The sequence below is a fragment of the Marmota marmota genome, unplaced genomic scaffold (genome assembly GCF_001458135.2).
Source record: "Marmota marmota marmota unplaced genomic scaffold, marMar, whole genome shotgun sequence".
Lineage (NCBI taxonomy): Eukaryota > Metazoa > Chordata > Mammalia > Rodentia > Sciuridae > Marmota > Marmota marmota.
This window is the reverse complement of record NW_026000093.1, coordinates 43,289,989-43,317,351: the sequence shown is the minus strand read 5'-3', so window position 1 is coordinate 43,317,351 and position 27,363 is coordinate 43,289,989. Positions and strand designations below refer to the sequence as shown.

General features: G+C 38.0%; 1 protein-coding gene across 3 annotated transcripts in view; it reads right to left on the bottom strand.

Moving 5' to 3' along the window:
* The window catches only part of Cpq (carboxypeptidase Q), a 437,300-nt gene that overhangs the window by 300,816 nt on the left and 109,121 nt on the right, over positions 1 to 27,363 (bottom strand). For all 3 annotated transcript variants that reach the window (XM_048782833.1, XM_048782834.1, XM_015485985.2), the window contains exon 3: positions 13,522 to 13,729. In XM_048782833.1, the coding sequence (XP_048638790.1) occupies positions 13,522 to 13,729 (208 nt within the window). The remainder of the gene's footprint in view (positions 1 to 13,521; positions 13,730 to 27,363) is intronic.

The window sequence follows — 27,363 nt, the reverse complement described above, 5'->3', positions numbered from 1 at the left end:
AAGGGAGGGAGGGAGGGAGGAAGGAAGGAAGGAAGGAAGGAAGGAAGGAAGGAAGGAAGGAAGGAAGGAAGGAAGGAAGGAAGAGAGGGAGTCAGTCTGGAGAAACTCAGAAGAGATTGCTAGTTTTTGAGATTTCTGCTCGCTTATTTTAACAATTAACAGCAATTATGTATGAGGTGAAGGGTCTTCATTTGCATATGGTATACATTGGTAATAGTAAACTAAAAATAACTTCAGGAGTTATTTTCCCAAAGCTCATGCTGCTAATGAAAAAGTTCAGAGGAAATGGTATTGATTACATCTTGCTAATTAGCTGATTTATCTGGAGTTTGGGTAACTTGGAATTATTTTAAAAAGTGAATGCCTTTCAGTGCTTCATATATTCAAACTTATCCTATAATTCTAACTTTGATATTTATTAAGCATTTTGAAAATTTTGAGGTTTTATAAAAAAGAATGATGACAGTAATGAATTTTATCGAATACACTTGAAAAAGTCCATGAAGTGATGGCTCAGAAACCAAAAGAAAATTAAGAGGTTGGACTCTCTTTCCTAAAAGAGCACACTGGCTAATAAGAAAACCAGAAATAACTGCATTGGAAAAACATCTGCAACTTCAAATACAATGATTGATTCAGGCAAGGATATCAATGGATGCTAAAATTTTGCTAGGGGAACTTAAAGTTCACAAAGTCTCAAAGCATCTCACCACAATTACAACACATTTCCCCTGCAAAGGAGAAATTCTACCTTTCAGTGAAGAAATCCACAGAGAATGGCTTGGACAAGATCAAATTTACACTCACCAACAAGGAAAGGTGACATTTTTTGCTTCCTTATGTGATATAATAAGAGGGTCACAATATTATTCATATAAAATTCTGGCCAAATATATTAAAATTGAATCTAATGAGGAAATGATCAAAAAGTTCAAACTGAAGGATACTGTACAACACTGTGGTCCTGTAATCTTTAAAAATGTCAGTGAAATAAAATGCTAAAAGGAATAGGGAACAATTCCAGATTTAAAAAGAAGAAGAAACAAGTCTCTTTATGAGACTAAAGCCTTACCCTTGTGGTAGGCACACAGGGATGTATCCCCAAATCTTATATAAGCTTTATGAGGAAGGGCCATTCTGCAATAAGTTATTTTCTAGAACACAAAAGAAGATTTCTTAATCACCACTGTTATCTAAGAGTGCAAGGCTTAAGCAAAATTTTTTTTTCATTGAGATTTATTTAATTTTTCTACTCACTAACTTCTCTACCATACTTGGAACAGGGTGGTTTTTATGCATCACTGTGTGAAGGATGATGATTTTTGAATGGTGTTTTGCAGTTTTGTTGTATCTTATGTCTTTATTTTTTTTCCTTTGTTGCTATTCTTCCTCTCATTTGTCTGTTCCCCTGGTTTCTCTTTCCACCTATTCTCCAACCAAAACCAATCTGTGAATTTTTTAATAGAAAAATTATTGTATTCATTTTTATTATAATTCTTGACAATTTTGATTTATTTTTTTACTGTATTTTAAAAAAGTATCTCTACTTTTTCCCAAGTACTGATATTGTTTTTTCAGTCCAGGTACATTATTAGGTTTTAGAATCATTGTCTTGATGGAGCGGCACAGGGTTTGACAGGGAGCAAAATTTAATGTTGTCATTACACAACTTTTTTGCTTGTCAAAATTCATATCTATGTCCCTAAAAATAATGTATTTTTCTATTTTTATCTATGATAATTAAGTCCAAATAAACCCCAATTTTAAAGTAATAATAATTAATAGTTATAATTAAGCCACATGACAACTAAATGTAATGTCCTTGATTGGATTATAGAATTAGAAAAGAAAGACAGAGGTATTATTGGGGGTGGAGAGAAATAGTCACAGAATTCTGAATATGGATGGACTTTGTAACATATAACATTTGTATAAGAATGTTAAATTTCTTAGTCATAAAGTGATACTGCAGTTGTTGTTTGTATGAAATACATACTAATATATTTATTAGTGAAGTTTCTTCATTATTATTCCTACTTTACTTTCAAATGACCCAGAAAATGAGAGAAAGATGGATGGCATAGAAGCAAATGTGGTATAAAGAGAGAGAGAGAGAGAGAGAGAGAGAACCAGGCATGGTGACATGTCTGTAATCCCAGCAGCTTGGGAGGATAAAGCAGGAGGATGGTTAAGTTCAAAGCAAGCCTCAGCAACAGCGAGGTGCTAAGCAACTCAGTGAGACCCTGTCTCTAAATAAATACAAAATAGGGTTGGAGATGTGGCTTAGTGGTCAAGTGACCCTGAGTTCAATCCCTGGTACTCCTTCCTACTCCCCAAAAGAGTGAGAGAACAGAAAAGTATAAAAGAGAGATTAAGTGTATGTGGATAACACAAAGCAACTAAAAATTGATAAGTTATAGGCTTCATTAATATTTAAAACCTCCCATCAAAAGACACTATCCAACAAAAGAACAGGCAACACATCGATGAAGGGAAAACACATGAAAAACCTGTATATGACTATGGACTTGTATCTAGAATATATAAGGAACCCTCACTCCTGAGTAAAATAAATTATGAAAGGGCAAAAACTTGAGTAGACTCTTTACAAAGGAAGATTCAGGAAATAGGAAAATGCTCACCAAACCTTCAGGGAAATGTCAACCTTGTCCAACAGCAAGGCTAAAATTGAACCGACTGACCAGGCCAGGAGTAGGTGTGAACGTGGAGCAGCCTGAACCCTTCCTGCATGGCGGGGGAGTGTTAGACATACAACCACTCTGGAAATGCCAGGCAATTTCTTATGAAGACTCAATGAGTTCTTTTCTGTTCTTTCAACTTTACCACAGATTGACATTTTCCACCAAAAAAAAAAAAGAAAGAAAGAAAGAAAGAAAGAAAGAAATTGAAGGAAAAAATCTGTGGTAGAGTTGAAGATGGACTTGATGGCAGTGTTTGCCTAGCATGGAGGAGGCCCTGGGTTGGATCCCCCACACAGGAAAAAAAAACGTGGTATTTTTTAAAGAAAAAAGCCATGATACAATATGTATCTGTTCTCTATTCTTTTATCATAGCTGATTTTTAAAATAGTTATTCATTCAACAAATATCCCTTGTGTACCTGCCCTGGGCCAGGCAATCTCCTGGGCACTGAGAATATAACAGTGTCCTAGAAAAATACAATTCTGATCCCCATGCAACTTATATTTTTATGAGAAACTATACGCTAAACAAGTAGATAGGGAGGCAGAGTTGCCAAGTGCCATTAGGACTCTGAGCACACAGAGGAGTGTTATGTAGAGAATTTGAGGGAGAACACTGCTCAGAATTGTCAGACCAGAAGTCATCTTCATTTTAAGCCAAAGTCTAAGGGAAATTAGGAAAAGTAGGTTCTGAAATCAGAACTATCTGGAACCAAGGTCTTTGAGCCCACATGAGGAGAGTTCTAGAGCTGGTTTTTAAGATAAGTCATCTCACAACAGCCTACATCCTTCATCCCATCATTATCTAGCAATGACAATGGTAATCAACATGATCAAGACAAACTGTCAGTTACAACTCATTGATTACTTCCCATGTGCTGGTTCTGTGTCGAGTGCCTGATCCCACTTGATTGTCTCAATAATTCTGTCAGGTAAATAGCATTCTTCCTGTATTACAGATGGGGAAAATAGGCTCAGAGATGTTGAGTAATGTACTTAAAGATCACAAAGCATCTATGAGACAGAACCAGTGCTAGTACCCAGTCTGTCTGAATCCTTCGTTAGTGTCCAAATCTGCTGGTAGTGGCTTTTGGCTGGTATTTTCTCCAGTGGGCCAAAGGAGTCAGAGGGTCATGGTGCAAGAGGATATGTACAGTCATCCTTAAATTGGAGTATGTGGAGAAGAGCAGGGAGAAAAGCACATGTAATAGTAAGGATTGGCTCAAAGTTACTCAGAATTCTTTTGGTCCCTATGCTACACTAGTCATTTTTCAAAGGGCACTGCATAAGCAAACAGCATTCTCATAATCCTGAAACCTGAATTCAAAATGCATTAATTTCTTTTTACCACTAGAGATTCAGAAAAACATGCCATGGTGATGTAATTCTTAAGCTGGCGCTTTTGATAATCAGGAAGCTGGAAAATAGAAGGTGAACATTTATATATATTTTAAAATTACGAATGCAAAATAGCAGCCAAGAATAAATTTTTACATCAAGGTTATAAGTAGATGAAAAATGACAGTCTATACTAGAAATGCAAACAGACCATTAATTATAGCAGCCTCACAAAGCACCATAGTAATATGCAGTTTGCAATACTTTGCCAAAATTTACATAACTATAGAGTCTGCTCTCCGGTTCCAGAGATTCTATTTTTGATAAGTAGCAATTCCAAAGGTCAGTCACCTCATCTATATTATTATTCAACATTTATGATTGTGAAATGGTGACACCTTGAATTTACATGTTAGCAAACTGGATAAGCTGCTTGGGACTCTTACACATTCATTCAAGCACTGCTGTGTGCCAGGGATTGTGCAGAGCCCTGGGAACACCTACAGGAACAAGACTGTGTAGCCTGTGTCCAGGAGACCTGTCAATTCAGAAAGGCGGACAGACAAGCAGACACATAACCCGGCAGAGTTAGGAAAACCTATGGAGACAGAGATCTAAATGGCAATATGATGTTAGGGTTTGTCTTCCAACCACATAGCTGCAATTATAATGTACCAATTCCTAACAGTGACTTTAAAAAAAAAAAAACTAAGCTCTTCCCTTCTTCCTTCCTTTCCTCCTTTCTTCTTTCTTTTTATTCTTCCCTCGCTCCTTTTCTCTACGCTTCCCTCCCTTTCCTTCTTTCCTTCCTTCTACTTTCTTTAAATAACTATATCTAGTCATTAGTTAGTAAAACTATACAATAGTATTTGACATGTTTTTAAAACTTACTATGCATCAGACAATAATATCATTTCATTTCATTTCCACAAAACTCCTAGGGAAAGGTTCCATCATTTTCCCTGTCTTATAAGAAATGGAGGCATAGGGAAGTTACCTAGTTTGCTAAGGTCACATCTGTCAAGTGACTGAACAAAGACCCAAGCACTGCTGACTCCAGAATCCAGGCTCCAAAATGCGATGGCCCAGCTCTCTCCATTATGAGGAGCATGCCTGCTCTCACTACCTGGAGCTATACTACAAGTTCAGTGATTAAAGAACATTTTGAAATTTCTAACTAAGGTCTTCCAAACAAAGAATCTGCCTTTTAAATAACCAGAGAGGAGGTGGGGAGGTGGGGGAAAGAAAAGGATGATGAGAAGAAAAAATGCAGCCTTCAATGTGGGTCTTCTCTGGTTTCCCCCCTCGGGAGCACAGTGCCTCCACCAGCATACATGATGAGAACTGGCATTCTGCTTGATTACTGTGCATCTGTTATGAGGCTCCGAGTGAATTAAACAAAACAAAACAAAACAATAAAATAAAATTAAAAAGAGGGGAAAGAGCCTACTAACCGAGACTGGCCCGGTTGTCCTGTTTTGAGTCAGAACCGTATTTTCCTTGTTTTTCCCCAGCAGGCACATGAGCCCCCTCCGCTGCAACAATATTTCACAACAGTTTAAATCAAGCTCGATAGCTAATTATTCTAAGGTCATACTGAAGAACCAAACCACCAGGACATCACAAATCCAAGACTGTCTCAATGTGAAGTATACAGCATTAATTTTTTTCCTGTTAAAAACAAAGGAGGTAGGGTGAGCTTTTCTATTCTTTTTTATTTTTTTTCCTCTTGGAGAATAACTGGCTTTCAAAACTCATCCTGAATAGACCTCTTAACACATTTCACCTCTGCTCTGAATGTTTTAAGCTGGCCTTCTGATACAAAACGTTCGTGTGAAATCTCATCAAGACGCTTTCTTAAGATGAAGAATGTTTTATAAATTGTAATGGCTTTAATCAGTGCCCTCTTTGAGGCTGTTTAACTCCACAATGTCGCCCAACCAGCGCTTCAATTATGTTACTTATTGACTCTGTATTAATTAAGTATCATTACACAGATTGATTTATATACTTTTTCACATCTCTCTCGCCAGATGGTCTAGCAGTTTCCCTCTCTGCACTCCAGAAAGATCACCTGGATGCACTCATCTCTCCCCAGCTGCATGGTTTAGCAGCTCCTAGTCATCTCCAAAATGATTGCTCCTCTTCCTCCTCCTCCTCCTTCTCACTATTCTATCAGAACACTACACAAAGGCCACGTGACATTAGACACAAGCCAGTAGTGTTTACAAAGCCAAGTTCTCTCAACAACTCATTCCCACCTCCGTGAATTCTTACCCAGTGCGGGGATACATTTTGCACAGTACAGGGAGCGCCTTTTGCTTCCTTAGCTGATTAAAACATACCTTCTGTTCAATTATCTGGGGCAACGGAGAAAATAACTAGAAAAAAATATGAATATTTGGCAATGGCAGTGTAACAGACAATTTGGCCTCAGCAGAGTTACCTTCTGAGTTATATTGCACTTGGGCTAATGTAAAAATTATTTTGCATGCTTGAGCTCGTGTGCTAAGAAAGCAGGAGGTGGAAGCCCCAAGGTGTACTGCAGTGCAGAGTAAGCTAGGCTAGAATTTTAAATTGCCTTGGATGGTCAAAAACATGGATAACGAAGAAATGGAAATGCTGCACTATTTTTTTTTAATAATATATAAAAATCAGATCAATAGGATTTATGACCTTTAGACAAACTCAAAATGTCTAAAAAACAAACTGGCAGTGCTACCCTCTAGACTATCTAGATACCTACATGTCTCCTCATTGTCCAGATTCCAGTCTGGTATCCTCAGAGCAGAGATCATGAACACAAATGCCTTCAGTACCCAACCAGGTAAGGTAAAATACAAGGGGGAAAGAGAAAAGCAAGGGAAAAGGGCTCATCCCACCAATAAAAAGGATTTGGTGGCTAATCTCCTGGGCGCAAGTTTGCCCTACAGAACAGGCCAGATATGTCATCAGGTCTGGTTTTTCTTTAAACCCCACAAACCCATACTGTTTTATAAAGCATACTATTTTTAAAAATATTAAGCTAAACTGATTTTTGATCTTTGCCTATCATACTTGAGTTCCTCCTCCTTCCCCTTCAAATCCAACCAGTCCTCAAGTTCTGTTTTTTTTCCCCCACACTATCCCTCCTGCTGTCTCTTTTATCCACTGCTATTGCCATTTCCATCGCCATCACCATCATCCACACCCTCATTATTCTGCACTAGAAGGGACGTATCCTTGCTTTCCTCTGCCAAGTGTGTTGTGCACAAGTACAGAGGGATCTTTCTAAAATGGTAATCTTTATCATATCTCTGTTTGTATATAAGGTATGTTGACATCAAATTCAAATCTTCATACATGTATTTTGTATAATGATGACCATCACCTTCCACCATTCTTGCTATTGTGGTATATATGTGTATTAAGAATTGTAATGCAAAAAGAGAGAGAGAGAGACAGACAGAGAGAGAGAGAGAGAGAGAGAACATGTATAATGGCATAATTTGGCATGAACATACTTTATACACTGAGTTATGAAAAATTGTGCTGTAAATGGGTAATAATGAGTGTAATGCATTCCACTACTGTCATGTATGTAAAAAAATAAATAAATAAATAAGAAATAAAATTGCATTTAAAAGCAAACAAATAAAACGGTAGTCTTAAACTTCACTGTGCAGCACCATCATCTGGAGGGGTTGTTAAACCTCAAATTCTGGACCCCACTCTCAGCATTTCTGATTTAATGAATCTCTTACTGGGCCTAAAGTTTGTGATTTGAACAAGCTCCCAGGTGAGGTTGCTGATTCCTTCCAGGGACCATTCTGAGAGCACTGTTCCAGAGCAGTGCTAACACATTCAGCAGTTCTCCATTTCCTCCATATTACACTGACAATGCCCCAATCTGGTACTCTGGATTCTTTAACCCTGACCTCTTCCTCTCACCCCAAGGTTCCATTTCTCTGATTTCTTAGGAGACCTGGCTCCAGTAGAGATGGTCTGTTTGTGCATTCCCCAATACATCATGCACTCCCACCTTGCCTTGACCTTGTATAGAATGTTTTTCCACCTACTTTCTCTTGGTCTAGTTCTGCCTTCTCATGGGTTACACCCAGAACCCACATCCTCAATGAAGTGAGCCCAAATTTGATTTTGTTACCTTGAGTCCTACAACATTAGCTTTGCAGGTTGCTTGGTGCAAACTAAAGAATGTGGAATTCACAGCAAGAGGCTCTGAGTTTGAATCCTAGCAGTGTAACTTTATAAGCCATTTAACCACCCTGAACCTGTAAAAGAGAGATACCAAAATTTACATCTATTGCGTTGCATAAAGGATTAAAACAATTTAAGCCTTTAGAAAAGCATAGTACAAAGTTAGCATTTAATAAATGGTCATTCCCTTCTTTCATTTCTTTCCCCTAATCATGCATTAAGTATTACATATAAAATATATTCCCCTAATCAGTTATATTTTAACCTTGCCTCCTTCTCTTTCCTGAGATAGACTATTTCTGAAGAAAAAAAATGCATATCTGATTCATCTTAGTAACCCTAGTCCCTGGAAACTTCTGAGTAGCTGGTAAGCTCTCAGAAAGCATTTACTAAAAAGTATGATAAATTTGAGAAACAGTATAAGACAAATGGTTCTATTAAGAAGCTTTCCTCTGTAAAACCTAAATCTGTAATTAATTACATTGATTTTTAAAATATTTTCCCATTACAAAGAGAAGAGGTGTTTTACATTCATAAAAAGTGCTAATGAATTGACGGTCAATGGTGAATGAAAGGTCAGGTTGTTATTATAAAAACATCAATAAAGGAAAAGTCTTCTCTTTGAAGCCGGAGCACAGAACCACTAATAAAGGCAGTCCAGAGAAACAAAGAGAATAACCTGGAGATGCTGCTGGCAACAAGTAATGAGCTTTCTCTGGAGGAATCTGTCATGAGGCCATGTGACTATTCTACTTCCAAAATGGCCGATGACACTGAAAAGTGTCATATCGAACTTCCTCTGGGGATTCTTTAACTCTGAAGATAAGCAGCAACAAATTACAATATATATTCTGTTCTTTAGCATTGCTGACTTCTACAATATTCCTAGATAGAATCTAATATTGCCCACTCCCATAGTTAAGGGTGAAAATCTTACCAGGGAGAAAGGAACTATTTTTTTTTAAGTTAGCAACTGAAAACATCATTATTCATTAATGTTTTGGTAGAATATATATAAAAAATCTAGTGTTTTGGGTACCTGACATTTTCTTTCAAATACAAAGTTCCCTAAAAGATCAAGTCATTTTAAAGCTTACTATAGAGGTTATATATTTTGGTCAGAGATCACTAGGAATTGGGTCACCCAGTGTTATGGTTTGGATCTAAAAAAATATCCCTGATAGAGCTCAATTGTTAGGCAATGTTTCAATGTTCAGAGGTAAAAATATTGGATTATGAGAGCTGAAACCTCATCTATGTATTAATCCATTTGATAGATTATTAATTTGAATGGACTAGTGGGTAGTAATTGTAGGCAGGTGGGATGTGGCCTTGGGTTATATTTGTCCCTGGCTGTTCCTCTCATCAGATGCCATGAACTGAACAGCTTTCCTCTTCCATGTTCTTCCACCATGAAATTCTGCCTCACTTGAGGTCCAAAGCAATGGTATTAGCTGACCATGGACTGAGACCTCTGAACCGTAAACCCTAAAATAAACCTTTCTTCCTCTAAGTTGTTCTTGACACATATTTTGGTCACAGCAATGAATAACTAACACAATTAACACAATTTGTTTGTCACATAATTTACTATATAAACTTAAACAAGTTTATTCCTTCAATAGATATTTCCAGAACACTATGTATCAAACATTGAACTGGATGATAGGAACACAGAGGTAAAGAAAAAGTACACACCCACCCACATACCCACACACACGAAATCAATGTCTTTCTGGAACTGAGAGTCTAGTTAGTCTAGTATGTCGTCAGGAAGTCAGGGCAGACTGGACAGTTTTTCACCAAACTCACTCTCCTTATACCCTGAGCATAAAGATAAGCCAAAGTGCACAGCCTCCATATAATGGCATTCTGACCAGCAGAAAACAAGCAGAAGTAAGTTATATCCAGTCCAGAATAGGAATGACCATGAAAAAACCTCCTGGTTAGTGAATGACTTTCTCTCAATAACCCCTTCTTTTTCTGCTGGATACAGAGGATTCTGAGATAGAGATGTGGAGTCACAGATGGAAAGGAGCAAATGTCCACCTGCTGAACACTCCTTTGGCACTATTATGTAAGCAAGAAAGAGACCTCTGTTGAGTTAGGTGACTGAGATGTGAAGTTGTTTGTTACAACCATTAGTCTACCCAACCAAAGTATGAGCCAAAACTATCTTCAAAACATTGTGATACAGAGTATATATGGGATGGCATGGGAATACCATAAAGAGGTGGCTCACCTGGGCTACATTTGGATATCAGAGAGTACTTCCCTGAAGAAGAGCCACTAAGATAAATCTTGAGGAATGGAGTGTGACGGTGAGGAAGGGAAGGAGGGTAGCAGAGAAGAAAGCACAGGCTGTCATGAAACCCTGGGAAACATAGCACATGGGGAAAATGTTAGCAGCTCCCAGTGACTGGAATATGGAGTGAGTCTGGGAAACGGAGCTGCTCAGTCTGTATGTATTAAAATGATTGATACAGAGCAGAACCCAAGAGACTTAGTAACTTCTAGAAATGAGGGACAAGGGAAGAAAACAAGCATAATCAAGTGCTGCGTGAGTTAGAAGACAGAGGTTATTTTTACTGAGATAGAAAATGCAGAAGAAAAATGTGAAAGGATGAATTAAATTTTTAAAAAGCTAGAACCAAGATATCCATAGAACATCTAAAAGAAGAACCTGTAGGCAATTGGCAATGTGGCAGTGGTCCAGATGGGAGAGGTGGGCTTGGAAATTGTCAAAGCATAAAGGTGATTGAAGCCACAAATGTGATGGTAATGCTCATGTAGAACAAACAGTCAGAGTCAGAAGCTAGAGAAATAGGGACAGAGGAGTGAGAGAGCAGACAAAGAAAATGAATATGAAAAAGAAGTCATAAAAGCCAAAGAAAAGAAATATTTAAAAAGCAGTCAATAGTGACACATGCTTCAGAGAGGAGCCATAAGATGGTGGCTTGAGAAGTCCATTATATCTGATAACTAGGTTGTTATTTGTGACCTTAAGAAGTTCCATTTCGGTACTGGGAAAAGCCACATTGAAACAGTCTGCAGAGTGTAGGGGAGTGAGGACCTAGAGATAGGAATGCAGAACACTCTAAAGAAACTTGGTTCTAAAAACAATAAGCTAGAAGTGGACAAAGGAAGCCTATTTCGTTTCAGTTTTTAGTTTTCGGGATGTAAGATGTAAATATGTTAATATGTCTAATTCTCTAAACTTTTACATAGGGATAATGCTTCATCTGCATGACCCTTCAGGATGTAATCACAATAAATAATACCACCTATGTGAAAGATTTTAAGATATTATGTAAAGGCCAGTGTCATTACACATTTACAAATGGTCAGAGAATGGAGTTTTAAAGTTGAATCCAATGAAGTATGGTTGACTATAAAATCAGAGAAAAGTTACCATCAGTCTAGATTTAGAAGAATAAGAAAATGTTCATTTTATCCATATAACAAATTGCTGACCCCAAGCCTTAGAGGATAACATTTTGAAGTCTCATGCTGGACAAGTCCTACTCATGCTGTATCCTTGGTTTTTCAGATGTCTTCACTATGCCAGAAAAAAATAATATGCCAATGAACCCTGGCAGATCATGGTATATTAAGTCATCTGAGAATTTATTAGTCTTATGAGTAGTAGTCCTGAAATAAAGATTTCTGGCAATCTCCCAGTTTCACAAAGCAAAAAACTAGCTCCATAATTTCATTCTCACGACCAATGAAATCATGGTGAATGGCCATAGCTTGCTTAGTGTGTTATTCCAAGGGTGACAGAGATATTCTGGGAAGTAAGCTAGCCTTTTTAGGATTTCCCTCCTGGGAAAATGAACCATCCAAAAGAATATGATCCAATCACTTTTCACTAGTCATGAAGCCATTAAAGACTTTACAAAGAATATTATTTTTAGCACTATAGCACCAGTATAACTAGGTTTTCTCTTATAAAACTCCTAACAAGTGGTTTTAACATGCCCTGTCTTCTTCCTCCCCTGGGAAGACATATAATCCCTGTTTTTTTTTTTTTTTTAACTCTCTTTCCTTTTCTCTGCACTTTTGTACCATTCCTCTCTCACTAGTTGCTAACATCTATTCCTCAGTTATTTTATTTTCAAGAGTATAGGATGCTAATTAAGGTCAAGCAGCTGTGTCTTAATCTCCAAACAGCAATTGTGCAGAATGAACTTACATACTAACACATAGATACTAAAAATCCAGTCCTGAAACTCAAATAAACACCATCTGCAATTATTTGTGCATTTAAAAAAAATGGACCAGGCTACAACACTAAAATGGCATTTCTTTTATCTATGTTACTCAAATATCTTATCCTTAATGTGTGACACAACTACATGTAACTATTAAACTAGGCCAAATGTCTACAGGTCAAGTTTTAGACCTTTTATCCATTGCAATACTGAATTGCATCCTGGGACTGAGAATTATTGAAACACTTGACCCAGCACAGTGGCACAAGCTTGTAGTCCCATATACTTGGGAGGCTAAGGCAGGAGAATCCTTGAATCCAATAATTTAAGGCTATCCTTGACAACACAGTCAGACCCATTTAAAAATAAAAAGCAGGCTAAGAGGAGTTAGTCTCCTAAAATAATAAAAACCAGGGTAATAAAGAAGAAAAGTCTTACATTGCTTTCAAATAATGCCACCAAATATTTTTATAGACCTGTAAAGATAATCAATTATCTTTTATAAGTTTGCTCAATTTAATCTTAATTTCACACATTTCTTCTTCATCATCATTTGTCAACACAGAATTGTGAGGCTCAGAGAAGTCTAAGAAACACTGAAGTTGTTCATACAGTTGTTCAGTAGCAGAGCCAGGTTCCTCTAGTTCCCCAGCTTGTTCCATTACCCCAGAATTGGGCCCCACCATGTTACCCACTCTATTTTTATTTCACTCCTCTAGCAACGTGGAAAGCAGCCTGGCTTCCTCTGAAGTCATTAGGAATGCTGATGAAACACAGACGTGAAGTCAACCCACCCTCCAATGAAAATACACAGTGTATTCGTTATATAAGGAATGTTAAAGGATGGCTGTGGATGTGGAAAGCTTTTTAAAGGAATGCATAAATGAAGCTTGGAATCCTGAAAAGGCCCCCAAAAGATATTGCCAACAAATGACCAAATGTGGAATGGAGGGTGGGGGAATTCCATGCATGATCAGTATTTTCATTTGAATGGCTTTGTCCTTATTTCGTAAGGGCTTCTCTTTCATGGAAAAGATTTTTTAAAGTTTCCAAACAAATATCATAACCAACCTGTAGATGGAGAAGGTCGCCACTGATCGGATAAGGGATGCCAAAGCTCCCACCTTGGCAGCCTCCACGGCCCCCCGGACTCGGTATTCCACCGTCATGGCGTAGCTGACATAAGGTTGGTTATAAACAACAATCTTCCCTCTTGCTTCTGGGGCCCTTCTCTGCAGTTCAGCAAAAGAGGTCACCACCAGAACTTCTGCTGTAATGCCTAGAAATAAAAGTCAAATGAGAATTAACTTATGGTTTCCCATCAGCCAGGTGGAAATGGTGCACAAAAGGTCACACATGCTTTGTCCGCTACATCTGGCAAACTTGTTTGAGAAGATCAAAGTTTAGAGCCATTTACCATGGGAGAAAGATTATGAGGTTAGCATTCAAAATAATATAACATACAACTCAGGGTTTTTCACCTCACTTAACCAGCTGGTACTAAATCACTAATTGCTTGAAAAAATAGCCCCTTTTATTTTCTTCTTCTTCTTTCCCACCCTAAGAAATCATGCACTTCACAGAATGACACTAATTATTTATTTTTAAAAAGGCATTTTAGAAAATTCCTCTAGGGATTAATGAAACACATATTCATCTTTTCATAAAACTATTTTGATATGTTGCTAAACAACCTTCAATGACATCATGCAAAAGATGGCAGTTTGTGAGGAACACTCTTAAGAAGCCAATGTTCCTTGTAAATCCAACTTTTAACAAATGGTTAATGTGACTTCTCCTAAGAATTATAGAGAGCTTGTTTTCTTTCCTCTTTTGTATAAAAACATTCTTAAAGGATCTGGAAACTTCCCATGCTTCTCATTTTACAGTCCTCATTCATCACCAAACACGTTACTAGTCTTCAAATAAAACTCTCCACCATGTAGTATAATTGTCCTGTTAACTTGGGGAGATGTGTGCCCAAAGAGCATCACCAAAGAGCCTACTGAATAGAGCAGTTAGAATGACAAAGAAAAAATATTTAGTAGCAAAGGCCAGATGCAGTGGTTAAATAAAACCATATAAAAGAAAGTGGTAAACAACTACCATTTGTGGCTTTAACCAGGCAGTCAAGAAATACATTGCTAACATGTGAAGTATCAACATATATTTTTCATATTTCCTTAATAATACAAACTAGAGAACTATATTTCTTTATTTTCTTTTTCTTTTGAAAGCTTAACTTATGGTTAACTAAGATGTCATTAAAATGCTAACTGCTGGTTGGAAAATCCTTTTAAAATGCATTGCAGGTACTGGAGAATTCTATACAGGCCCCATTATAATGGTCCCTTTACGCAGGCTCCTCTCCTACTTCCGGCCTGGTTTTGTACATTTACTTTAAAATGATTAGCTACAAATCTATAAGTATGTCTCCGTCAACACTCAGAACTCAGAATTTAATTTATGATCTAAGACAAGCAGTGTACAAATATGGAAAATAAGGAAACCTCCAGCTCTTTATGTGACAAATCTGCATAAAAATACAAATAAGGAGTCAGCTAGACAGATTATGAGATTCATAACTTTCTGAAACCTAGAGTTACCTTGAAATTTGACTGGTGTTATTGTTGGCATAGTACAGGAATTTTGCTGATGGTTTTCAGCTGCTCCTAATGAATAACAGGTTCAATGGTCCACCCAAGGGATGTCCCAGCAAATGGGGTAATTTTGTGTCTAAATTAGAGCCTCTAAAAATGAAGCCAAACTTCTATAAAATTTCAAAATTAAAGTCATACAAGGGTGGTACTTCACTACGGTCTATATTTCAACTCAAATCTTGACAAAAGAGAACCAAAAGCTAATCTAGACAGCACAGTTATTGATGCAAATCACTAGTAGCAACTACAAGTCAAAGCCTGTCACAATGAACTTGGGAGAAGAGTTTGAATTAAACTGTTTCCCTGAAAGCTGAGAGTCATCTCTTATTCCTTTCTCCTTAATTCCCAATAACAAAATCAATCCTTAAAATACTAATAATTTTACTCCTTAAAAATTAGTATCGACCAAATCCATGTCCCCTGGTCCAACGTGTTACACTCTCTGACCTCAGGCCCTCATTATCTCCTTTTGGATTCTTACAAGCCCCTCCTCCCCATCCCTCTCACACCACTGGCATTCCAACTTCCAGCCCAGTTTCCCCAAACGTAACCTACACGGTTACTACCTGAATTACTGAGAAGCCAGATCTGCCAACAGAACCATCACTCTGTCACTCTCCCTGCTGAAACTCATCTATCAACCTACCTCTACAGACACTCGTTCCTGTTTATTTTAAGCTTCATCAATCCTAATCCTACAAGTTCTCACTCTTATCCTCTGTTATTCCACTCCTTGGTTTTTTTTTTTTTTCCATGCTATGGTACATTGTGTCTATTGACCCCATTCTCTCAACATCTTATTTATTTTTTTCTTTTGGGTACTAGGGATTGAACTCAGGGGCACTAGACCACTGAACCACAACCCAGCCCTATTTTGTATTTTATTTAGAGACAGTGTTTCACTGAGTTGCTTAGCACCTCACTTTTGCTGAGGCTGACTTTGAACTCACGATCTTCCTGCCTCACAGCCTCCCAACCCACTGGCATTACAGGCATGCGCCACTGTGCCCCATTCCTCTCTCAACATCTTCATGTTACCAACACCTATTTCTCCCTCAAGCTTCCATTTAAGAATCATTTCTTTAGGGGGCATTTTTCAGCTTCCTGCTTCCTTTCCTATCCCCTCACTCCTGTCCCTGGGAAGGGTGAATCATACACCACCCTCCTCCAGATTTTCAGGAGTGCTCAGAATAGTTGGGCACTAGACAAATGAAACTGTATATGCAGCTCTCTTTACTGCCTAAACTGTGAACGCCTCAGACTTTGGGGCCAAGTTCATTCTTGTTTGTATCTCCAGGGACTAACACAGTTCTGGGCGTGTGGGTAGACATTTGGGCATTAAACATTCCTTGAATGTCATGGCTCCAAATAAGGGATCATTGACTGGACCAACAGCATTCCCATAGTAACTCAGCAGTCTGACTCTCTTACCACCCAGAGTAAAGCTGCAACACAATAACCAAGCAAAAGAAGCACTGGGTAATCCTGATACCAATATAAATCCCAAGAATAAAATCTAGGTTCCTGAACATAAGGTAGTTCTTCTAATCTCCCTTAAAGCCTAGGTACTCTTCCTTAGCTCAACATTCTACATCTGGCATTTAATCCTAAAATCTATGAGAAACAACAAATGAAAAGGTAAGATTGGTCTGAAAACTGACAGCAGCACCACAAAAAAAACCCAAGTCAAGGGGGAAACACGCAAAGCAACAAATACTAACAGAACGTTCCACAGTGATGGAAATGTTTTACATCAGCGCTATCTAACACAGTAGCCTCTGGCTACATATGGCTGTTGAGCACAGGAAATGTGACTGGTATGATGGAGAATGGGACTTTCAAATGTCACTTCATTGTAATTAATGTCTATTTACGTTTAAACAGCCACATGTGGGTAGCATTCACAGTGACTGCAGGCTCAGCCCCTGCACAGGGCAAATAGCTGAGAGCATCTCTGCTGGTCCCAATGGACTTGCTTGGTGACAGTCCAATAACAGACATGCATCACGGTGATGATCTCCTCTAGTAGTCACAGTCCAGGTAGACTGTACTCAGTAACCATTGTTGCAGAAAGCAGGGTACATACAAAACATCACAGGAAGATATTTGCGCAAATTAAACAAAATAAAATCAGGCCATCTGGAAAACTTCACTCTTCTGAGTTTGCATTTTGACATGTTACACCAAAGGGAATACTCATGCTCTCCCACAAATCAGCAGGTTCCTACTCCTCACTTCCATCTCCCTCCCTCCCATTCACCATCCTGAAAGGTAGTTTTAAAAAGCCTCTGAGGACACAAAACCAAGGTCATGTTCACAACAAGGCCTACCCCCAAATTCCAATTCACAATCACAGCCTGTTGCCAACCTCCTGTTCCTCTTAGCTCTCTTAATTTCTTCAGAGCCTTTAACAGCATCCAGTTGTACCCACCACAATAATGTAAGGCACACATGGGGTAGAAATTTTTATCTATTGTATTCATTAATGTTACCAAAGTGCTTGAAATGATGCCCGACATATATATGTGAAACACAGACTGAAGAAAAAACAACAACAAAAAATTAATTAAAATACAATGCCTCATCCCTTATCACCCTCCAAAAAATGCATGTTTCCAAGGAACTTGCATATTCCTGTAGGTGAGAATAATTGATATTAATAGCTGTACTTGAGTGACTGTTATGTATGTTAATGTTCACAGCAGCTCTACAAAGTAGCTTTTACAAGGATACTGAGGTGCCAAGAGTTAAGTGTACACAACTACTAGGTGTGGAAGCTGAGATTTGAGTATCCGTGTTGTCTGAATCCAAGGGCCATGCTCTTCCTATTAACTACATTACTCTTCTCTCATAAATATAGAACATATCAAAAGAAAAGCTCAGTGTTTTCATTTTAAGAGGAATAAAAAGGAAAAAGAAATAGTTACACAGAAGCCAACCTAAGTTGTAAGGCATCAGTTATCTTCCAGGAGCCCTCCGGGTACTGTTATCCAAGGGGTCCAGCCTATTCACAGGGGAGCATTGAGGGGCTCTTCACTCTAGGGTGAGATCCTTGCAGTGATGAAAAGGATCTTAGTAGTTAATTTCAGAAGAGAATGTGGGACCCAAGCTAAAAACACCCAAAGTGACCCTCTTAGTGATAGCCTCTTAAGTCACAAACAGTTCAAAAATCCTGGGTTTCTTTTTATTTTTTATACCTAATTTTTAAAACTGATCCATTCATTTTTAAGCCACTTATCCTGAGTGTGATTACTGTTTGCAGTCTCCCTGTAGGGACAAAAGATGCTAACCAGTGTGGTATTGGCTCAGTCATCCATTCTATAGGGAATCTGATAGAGACCCACTTTCTACCTCTTCTGACTTGATTCCTTCCAAACAGAGTTAAAAATAAGAAGAAATCAAGACATGGTAGTGCATGCCTGTAATCCCAGCTACTCCGGAGGCTGAGGCAGGAAGATAGGAAGTTCAAGGCCAGCCTGTGCAACATAAAGAGACTGCCTCAAAAAAAAAAAAAAAAAAAGAGATAGTGAAGGGAGAACTGTATGTTTTCTACTATTGAAAGCAAGCAAAAGATATAAAAAAAATGTCTCTGGAGCTCAATTCAAAGTGGTATGTTTTAGGAAATTGATTTTGATTCAGAAGAAGACTTAACCCCCAAACAGGAAGTGGTCTAGCCCTACCCAAAAGGAAGCCCAGCTTCATACTCTTATCATGGAATCTTCCACCCTGTGCACTATGAAAGATGACTAGGTCCCTGGAATGGTTGGCCTTTCCTGAACTCAGAGTTATGGAGAAGGGAAAAACAGTTGTTCTTGGAAACTCAGTGTTTTGCCTGAAGTGGTAAGGAAATTGCAAATTCATGGCAAGGCAGATAAAAGAGCATCAGATGTTCCTTTCTGAGGGTCCATTTGTTTATGGAGAATATTACCGATTGTGCAATGTACTTCAAGGAGGAACAAGACTAAAAGATTTAAATTAATTCAACAAGTTTATAGCCCTCCTTCTAGGCCAGGACTTCATGCCAGGGACTGGGGACAAAAGGAAGATGAGTAAGTTCCAGTTCTCACCTTAGGGAAGGTATAATCCAGGGAAGAAAAATGGGTAAATAAGAACTTTTCAAATGACTCAGGATGCCACAAGCGCTAAATAAAAGTATAGCATAACATCATGAAATGACAACACATATTAGTTTAAACTCTGAGCAGGAAGAATCTAGCGAGTTTCCTGTAAGAAGAAACTTTAAGTGGGATTTAGAAGATTTCAGTTGCCTGAAAATGAGGGAAAGGGCATTCCCAGGTAAAGAACAAAGAAGAGAAGAAAAAAATACATGAAACATCTATTCACTTACAGCGAATAGGAGGCTTCCTGCCAGGCCCCCAGTCACTCCAAAATCTTCCAATTTTTAACCAAGTTATTTATAGGCCCTCATTCTCCTCTGTGAATTCCAGGAAGGAAGGAAAGTGGTCTCTTAGAGAAATTTTCAAAAAATAAAACTCAGCTATTAGTTTGATTGAAAGTTGGATAAGCGAGGGGCAAAGCACAGCTCCAAAAGTTCCCTGGAGGTATATGACCCATCCTCTCCAAACTGGGTCTCCTGAGGCCTGGCTCCAATTAAACCTGGTCTGTCAGTCTTACAAGAGGACCCAACTACATCAAAATCCATGGGCACAGTAAATTATCATCAACTCTAGGGAGGCCAGGGTGCTGAGCCATCTTGCCACACTGACATCTGGGGCCAAGCTGCAAGCAGAGCAACTTGTCTACTTCAACCTCTAAAGAATTTAGAGAATTTATAGCACAGCTTTTGTTGTTTATGGACAGTGTCTACCATAGGACCACGAGGCTTAACTGAGCATTAAGGCAGAACACGCGTTCTACAGGGACCGTGCTCAGCAACATGCAGCATCTACAAGCATGGAGCACAGGTTGGTCCTCAGAAACCCCATTGCCTTAAAATCCAGCCACTCCCATTGTCCTTTCAGCAGCATAAAGAGGTGATTAGACTTAGGTGGACTCCATTATTTCTAGCAGTTATCACAGGGAACATTTCTACTCTAAAACATAAGTTGGACTCTTTTTCAGAACAAGTTGGTTGCTTTGAAACATGATTGACATGGTTGCTCTCCCCCCAGCTGCTGTGTGTCACCTTATAAGGGTGACGGGTGTGGGTGGGTAAGGAATTTTGCAAAAACCACTATCATCTTACACATCTTCTCAAATAAGCAGCAGAAAGACACCAGGCACCTCAGTCAGCTTCAAGTGGTGGTTAAAGAGGACAATCCAGGGACCTCATGATGGCTGGACATAGGGGTGAGTTGCTGACCAGGTAGACTAACAAAGGGATGGGGTTATGGGAGTCTGCAGGCATGGCTGAATTCCCTGGAAAGGTGAAATCTGCCACATGAATGTTAATTGGCTACCAGACATTGGCAGGGAGGAGAAGAAGCCGAAAAGAGGACAGAGATGAAGGTAGATAGAGAATGACAAGAGACACTGGCATTGGGAGGACAACACATGGGAGCCTGCAGCTGTGACAGAATCTGTGTAGGAATCTTGGTGGAAAAAGAGAAGTCAGGTATTTTGGATTCATAGATTGAAAGTGTCACTAGGCACTTGAAGGTGGAAAGGAAAGGTATAGAAGGAGGTTTAAGGTCTTACTGCCATATTTTGGCTAAGATTAGATGATAGTGGTTTAGACCAGGATGGACAGTGGGGATACAGTCCAGTGGGCCACATTGAATAACCGCTTGGATGGCAGGCCATTTTCTCTGATGGGGTAACTGGCTTCATGGAGCTTTGTGCTCCAATGACCACACTGCCTGCTCTGTGCAAAGATGGTCTTCCGAAGGAAATTTGTGTGTAACTGAAATTTATTAAGCAAATATTCAAAACCAAAGAAACACTTTTTAAAATTTTTAAGGTGAATTATTTCAGTAAAGCAAATAGTCATCTTATTCCAGAATTTTAAAATAAGGTATTTTGCATAATACATTATGCATTTTTCAAGATATACTTAAAAGAAGGTATTTCTTCATCAGAGTACCCTGGCTTGAATTCCAGCCATAAAGTCCACTAGCCGATTTTCTTTCTTTTTTAAACTCATTTATCTTTTTATTTATTTTTAAATATGCTTTCTTATTTTTAATGGACTTGCCTTTTGATCTTATCTTATAAAATGGGAATTGCAATAATATTGGCATCACTAGGCTTCTTGTGAGCACCAGATGAGATAAGGATGATAAAATTACTCTCTATGTTATAAAGTGCTTTAAGGCAATAGGGTATATATTTAAGGGTTCTGGACACATATTTACTAGATATAAGCAGTAATTATCTGATTTATTTAAAATTTTGCTTTGAGCCAATAGCATAAATTTTCAAAAAAAAAGTGGATATGAGTTTAGTAAAGACTGAGCCCTCTTAGTTTACAGCAGAGCTGTTCCCTATCATATTAAACAGTTCTAGTTTTTACCAAATCAATAATTTAGCCAGTGTATCATAAAGGCCCCACATTAGGCTGCAGAAAAGCTGAGCAGTTTCCATGGGTCCACCTGACAACAAGGGCTACATAGGCGGTGAGGGAGGGGTGGGTGAAAGAAGCAGGAAATAGACATTTTGGAGAGACAGCATCAGAACATGGCATGGGTGCGAGAGATGATGGCCCTATCCACAACAAACCTGTGAGACACTATGATTTCCTCTCCCTTCCTCTTCAGAGGATAACACATTTCTATCAACTGCCTTATAAACTGGAGGATCTGTGTTGAAGACACTGATCCTGGTCTTGGCCAAGCAACTTGCTCTGGCCAACCCAGTGTGAATGGGCATGACAGATGGTCACAGCTGATCAGGACCTTTAAAAACTATTACAAGATTTGACTTCTTAAGAACTTTCTGTCTTTGGCTACAAGAATGAGACATCCCAGAAGGGACCTGCTTCTTCATTCCGGGGTGAAAAAGAGACTCAAGGCGAGAACAAAAGAATCACCAACTGGCAGATGATATATATAAAAGGCAATATGGTGCCAGGTGCAGTAGTGAATGTCTGTGATCCCAGTGACTCAGGAGCCTAAGGCAGGAGGATTGAGAGTTCAAAGGCAGCCTCAGCTAAAGTGAAGCACTAAGCAATTCGGTGAGACCCTGTCTCTAAATAAAATACAAAATAGGGCTGGGGATGTGGCTCAGTGGTCTAGTGCCCCTGAGTTCAATCCCAGGTGCCACCCCACACCAAAAAAGCCATACTACTGAGTGAGTACTGCCTGTTGCAGGGACCTGAATTTAAAGTTTCTATCAGAGTTTTCTTCCCTACAATCTATGGCTAACTGATAAGATAGAGAATGAATATATTTGATACTGTAAGGAAGATTGTTCAATTGTTCAGTAAAAATTCAAAAACTAATTTCCTCCTCCTTTTACACATCAAAGTGATCAAATGATCAACAACAGAAAACAAAAAATCTAAAGAATTTAGCAAATGTCACTCATCTAACATATGTAGATTTACAATGACAAAGAATTTTAAATAGCAGAAAAACCCCAGAGACATTAAAACATATCCTTGGTAGCTTCAGTTAGCTAGCTACCAATGTCATTCCTAAAAGAAACAAGTAGCTCTGTCACAGTTAAGTAATTCTATGCACTTTCAGAAGATTTCGCTATTTCATCTCTAAATGTGTTTTCTCTCTGAATTCCATCTTCACAAACCAAGGGCAAAAATGACAGAAACTAGTGTGTTTGTGTTTATATTAGATACAAGATAATGTCATTACAGTGTTATGGCAGAGAGATAAAACAACTCTATGACAACTTGGTATTCCAAAGTGGGCCTTTTTATTTAGTTATAGTTTTGAAATGTTGAGTGTCCTATGCTGTCTTCTTAGAGGAGTAAAACTTGGGTTAAAAAAATATTGTAACAAAACAGAATTTCTGTCTGAAATAGTAGTAAAGCTGGCTCAGTCTAATGACTCAATTTGATATAATTTGCCACTTGAAGGAGATTCTAGAGACATGCTGTAAATATCAGAACCACGTGACTTACATGAAAATTTCTTGGAGGCCATTTTATGAAAACTCTTACCCTAGAAGGACACAAATCCAAGTATTGATATTAATGCCATACTTTATAAGTGAGAAAAGGCATTTAAGAAGTACAGTGATAGAAGGGGTAAGACTATTTGTCCCATCTTACTAAGTCACATGAAGATTCTTAAATCTTCTTGATTTTTTTTCCAAACTAGAAAGTGGTAATAAATCTTGGTGGTTCCAAGCCACTGGGATTTTGGAGGGTGGTACTCACCCCAGTACTACTGAACGTGAACTGACTGTGCAGGGGAGCTGCGTTAGTCAGACTGACTTCAAAGTCCATTTCAATAAATATTTGCCATTGGTCAATTTTGTTTTCATAATAATCTTAATCCTTGGGTCAAGTTTGATTACGGATATGAGTAAGTATTCTAGAATAATAGTAACACTCAAGTTGCATCTACCATAAATCTTTTTTCTAATTACTGAGATCAAGGAACATGTGAATTCTTTTACTTGCAAATGGTAGAAAACTCCACTGCAATTGATTTGGAAAGGTTTTCACTGATATGACTAGTAGCAGGGTCGGCTTCAGGAAGTTCCTGGTTCCTGATGCTGCCTTTCATCATGTCAGCTTCATCTCCAGTGCCTGTGTGATGTTCTACCTCATCACAACCCAGGGAAAGACAGTATCTTCCAGTCGCTTCCACAGCAAAGACAGAGCTCCAGCAGAGTCTGTCCAAGACTCCTGGGTTATAGACCCACTACTGAATCCAGTTAGATGGCCATGGAGATGGGCTCTGCTGACTGCCTTAAGTAAAGTCCCTTTATCCTGGGTTAGAGGCCAATCCTACCAAACCAAATGGTTGGGAACTAGCAAAGGCTTCAATTCCCAAACAGAAGGAAAATGCCCACCACAGAGTGGTGGTGATGTCTCTTGATATTGCCACAAAATGTAGCACAATGCTTTTCTCACATTCTGAATTCAACATATATTTGCAGAACTGAATTAAATTGACCATATTGTTCATGATCCACTTTGGCAGGCCAAAGAGCCTCTTAGTGCACTTACTCCCAATGACTGAACTCAACAAAACAAATAGGAAGTTTCTGATGAGCTTTTGACGAACTAAAATTAATGAAAAACAGGCGCTCATCTAGCAACATCAATAATTTATTAATCCACACCAGAAACTTAAGTACAAATGCTATGGTAATAGAAATACTAATGTTGTAGGGGCTCACAGCCTGCACAGTTCCCAAGAATCCATTTGTGATTCTTAACTCACATTTGAAAACCACTTTTCTGTATAGTATCCTGATGGAAAACTAAAAATTTAAGCCTTTGCAGAATTTCCATCCATTTTCAAGGTAGGGTTTCAAATATTTAAAAGAAAAGACATCAGGCCTGAATGTACTCAACATAAAATCAGGAGGTAAAAGGCAATAATCCTTTAGCCTGAAAGATTTGCATGAAACTAATGATAATGACTATAATATGCATACTCTGGCCAGGGACCATGCAGAGCTCTTTATGTGCATTATTTCATGTAATCCCTATCCCTATGTGGTAGGTATTATTGATGCCCTATCAGTAAATACACTGACATGGAAACTGAGACTTGACCTAGGTCACAAAGTTTGGTCAGCTGTAAATTCAGGATTCAGATCGAGACTTATCTGATAGAGACCCTCTATCTTTATCAGGAAAAAGGAGAAAGCATGCAACAGTTCGTCTTGTGACCTAATCCTCATCCAGTTAGTCATTTATACATTTTATCTATAAGATGCCTAAATACAAAATATCCCAAATGTCTTGGAGGCCATTTGACTATGACTTTTATCCTATATCTTACACAGCACTTACTTGCTATCCAGATTATCATATGCCGACATAAAATAATTCACTGAATGGTCCTTAAATATATATTTTCACCTTTGCCTTCATTTAACATACTTTGAAAATGTTTATAAGACTGTCTTTTCAAGCAGGTTGATTTCATGGTCACTGAAATAAAGATTTAATTAAAATAATAATAAAGAACTAACACTCTTATAGAACTTACAATATGCCAGACACTATTCTAAGTGTTTTACTTTATTATTTAATACCTTAAACATTAATTTATTTGATTCTCTAAACAGTCCTGTGACATAGGCACTCTTATTTCCTCATTAAATACAGGATATTTTATTTATTTCTACTTATGTTTTAAATACTTATTCCCTGTCTTATGGCCAAAAGAATTTGTGAAGACTTCAAAAAATACATCAAAATATAAAAATAAATGGGGAAGTAAGGTAAAGAAAACAGGGATAGTAAAATTAAAATAATGCCATGGTTAATATTATGAAAAAATATATATGCCATAAGGTTTATGCAGTTGCTGATGAGGACCATAAGTTCAGTACAAATTGCCTGGCAAACAAAGCAAAGAGCACAAAAAAGTCAGGCACAAAATTCAGTGTTCATAGAGGAAAACAAGCAGTTATCTAGGAAAAGCACATCTTTCCTACAAGAAAATTATGGTATGAGTAATAATAAAGAAAATAATATGTGATTAAAATAATGGACAAGAGTTCATTTCTACTGTGAGTATAAAACATGAGGACATTATTCTTCCACCTTCCACACCCATTTTCTCCTATCCTTCAGTAATAAAACCTTTTAATCTTGCTGGCAACAGGACTATATAGAAAGAAAAAAAAATTTCCAGCTTCTCTGTAGCTGGATGTTTCCAGGCTCCTTAATAAGGGACACCTATCTTTACTCTTTCCTGGTGTCTCAAATGAGAATGGAGGATGCCATCATGGACCCTGGGTAGGCTCAGACACAATCATCTGGACAGCAGTGTGGATTCATAAGACCCTAGAGAACACTTATCTAGAATTTTACATTCCAGAGAAAAAACTTCTATGTTGTATAAACAAGCCACTCTTATTTGGAGTTTTCTAGCTAACTGAAGAATGAGGGAAACAAATCTCCTTTGGTTTAGGTGATCAGAGAAGACCTCTCTGAGGAGACATTCAAGCTGCGAATTGAAGGATTCTGTTAAGGAGCTATTCACAAGAATAGTGGATACCAACATATTACTTGCAGAGGTTATTGCATGTACAAAGGCCTCAAGGCAGAAGAACTTTTCTGAGGAAATGAAGGAAGATCATCATGGCCAAAATGTAGTAAGAAAGGGTGAATAGGAGCAGGATATGAAGTTTACAGGAAAAACACGGGCCATATCATAACAGTTAAGTGTTAGAATTTATGTTGGTAGGATATAGGAAAAAAATGCTTGTATACTGCTGAGGAAAAAGCAAATTAGCTCAGCCATTATCAAAAATAGTGTAGAGGATTTTCAAAAACTTAAATATTGAACTACCACATATGATGCAGCAATCCCACTTCTGATTGTAGATCCAAAGGATATGAAATCAGATGTCAAAGAGACATCTGCACTCCCATGTGTACTGTAATTCTATTCACAATAGCCAAGATATGGAATCAACTTGAGTGTCCATCAGCCGATGAGTAAATAAAGAAGATGTAGTATATGCAAACCATAGTATACTATTCAGTCTTTAAAAAAGAAAGAAATGTTGTCATTTGTGACAACATGGATGAAACTGGAGGACACTATGTTAAGTGAAATAACCAGAGACTGGAGGGTGCAGGCATTGGGAAGATGTTGTCCAAAAGACAAAACTGCAGTAAAACAGGAAGAGTAAGTGCAAGAGATCTACCGTACATCGTGGTGACTGTGGTTAATAACAACATATTGCATACTTGAAAATTGCTAAGAGAGTAGACGTTCTCTCTGAAAAAAAAGTGAGGTAGTGCATATATTGAATAGTTTAATTTAGCCATCTTACAATATATACCTATATCAAAATGTCATGTTGTATCCCATAAATGTGCATAATTTTCCTTGTCAATTATACAAAATAGTATTTTTTAAACTGCAAAATGTAACAGCTAAAAGAGAAAGAGAATTTGTTCTATAATCAAAGGAAGAAGAGTGTTAGGCAAATAGTAGGTCCTGAAACATTTGCTTCATGAGTTTTTTGGATGTCATTTTAAAAGATAATTGTGTGATGATTATTTTTTTTCTAGGCAGGGGGCCTTGCCAGGAGCCATATAATGGAATTTTCACTAAAAATTATAATATTCACAGTTATGGAGAAGACACAGACTTGAAAATGGTTGAGACCAGTGAGATCTAAACATAAATAATGG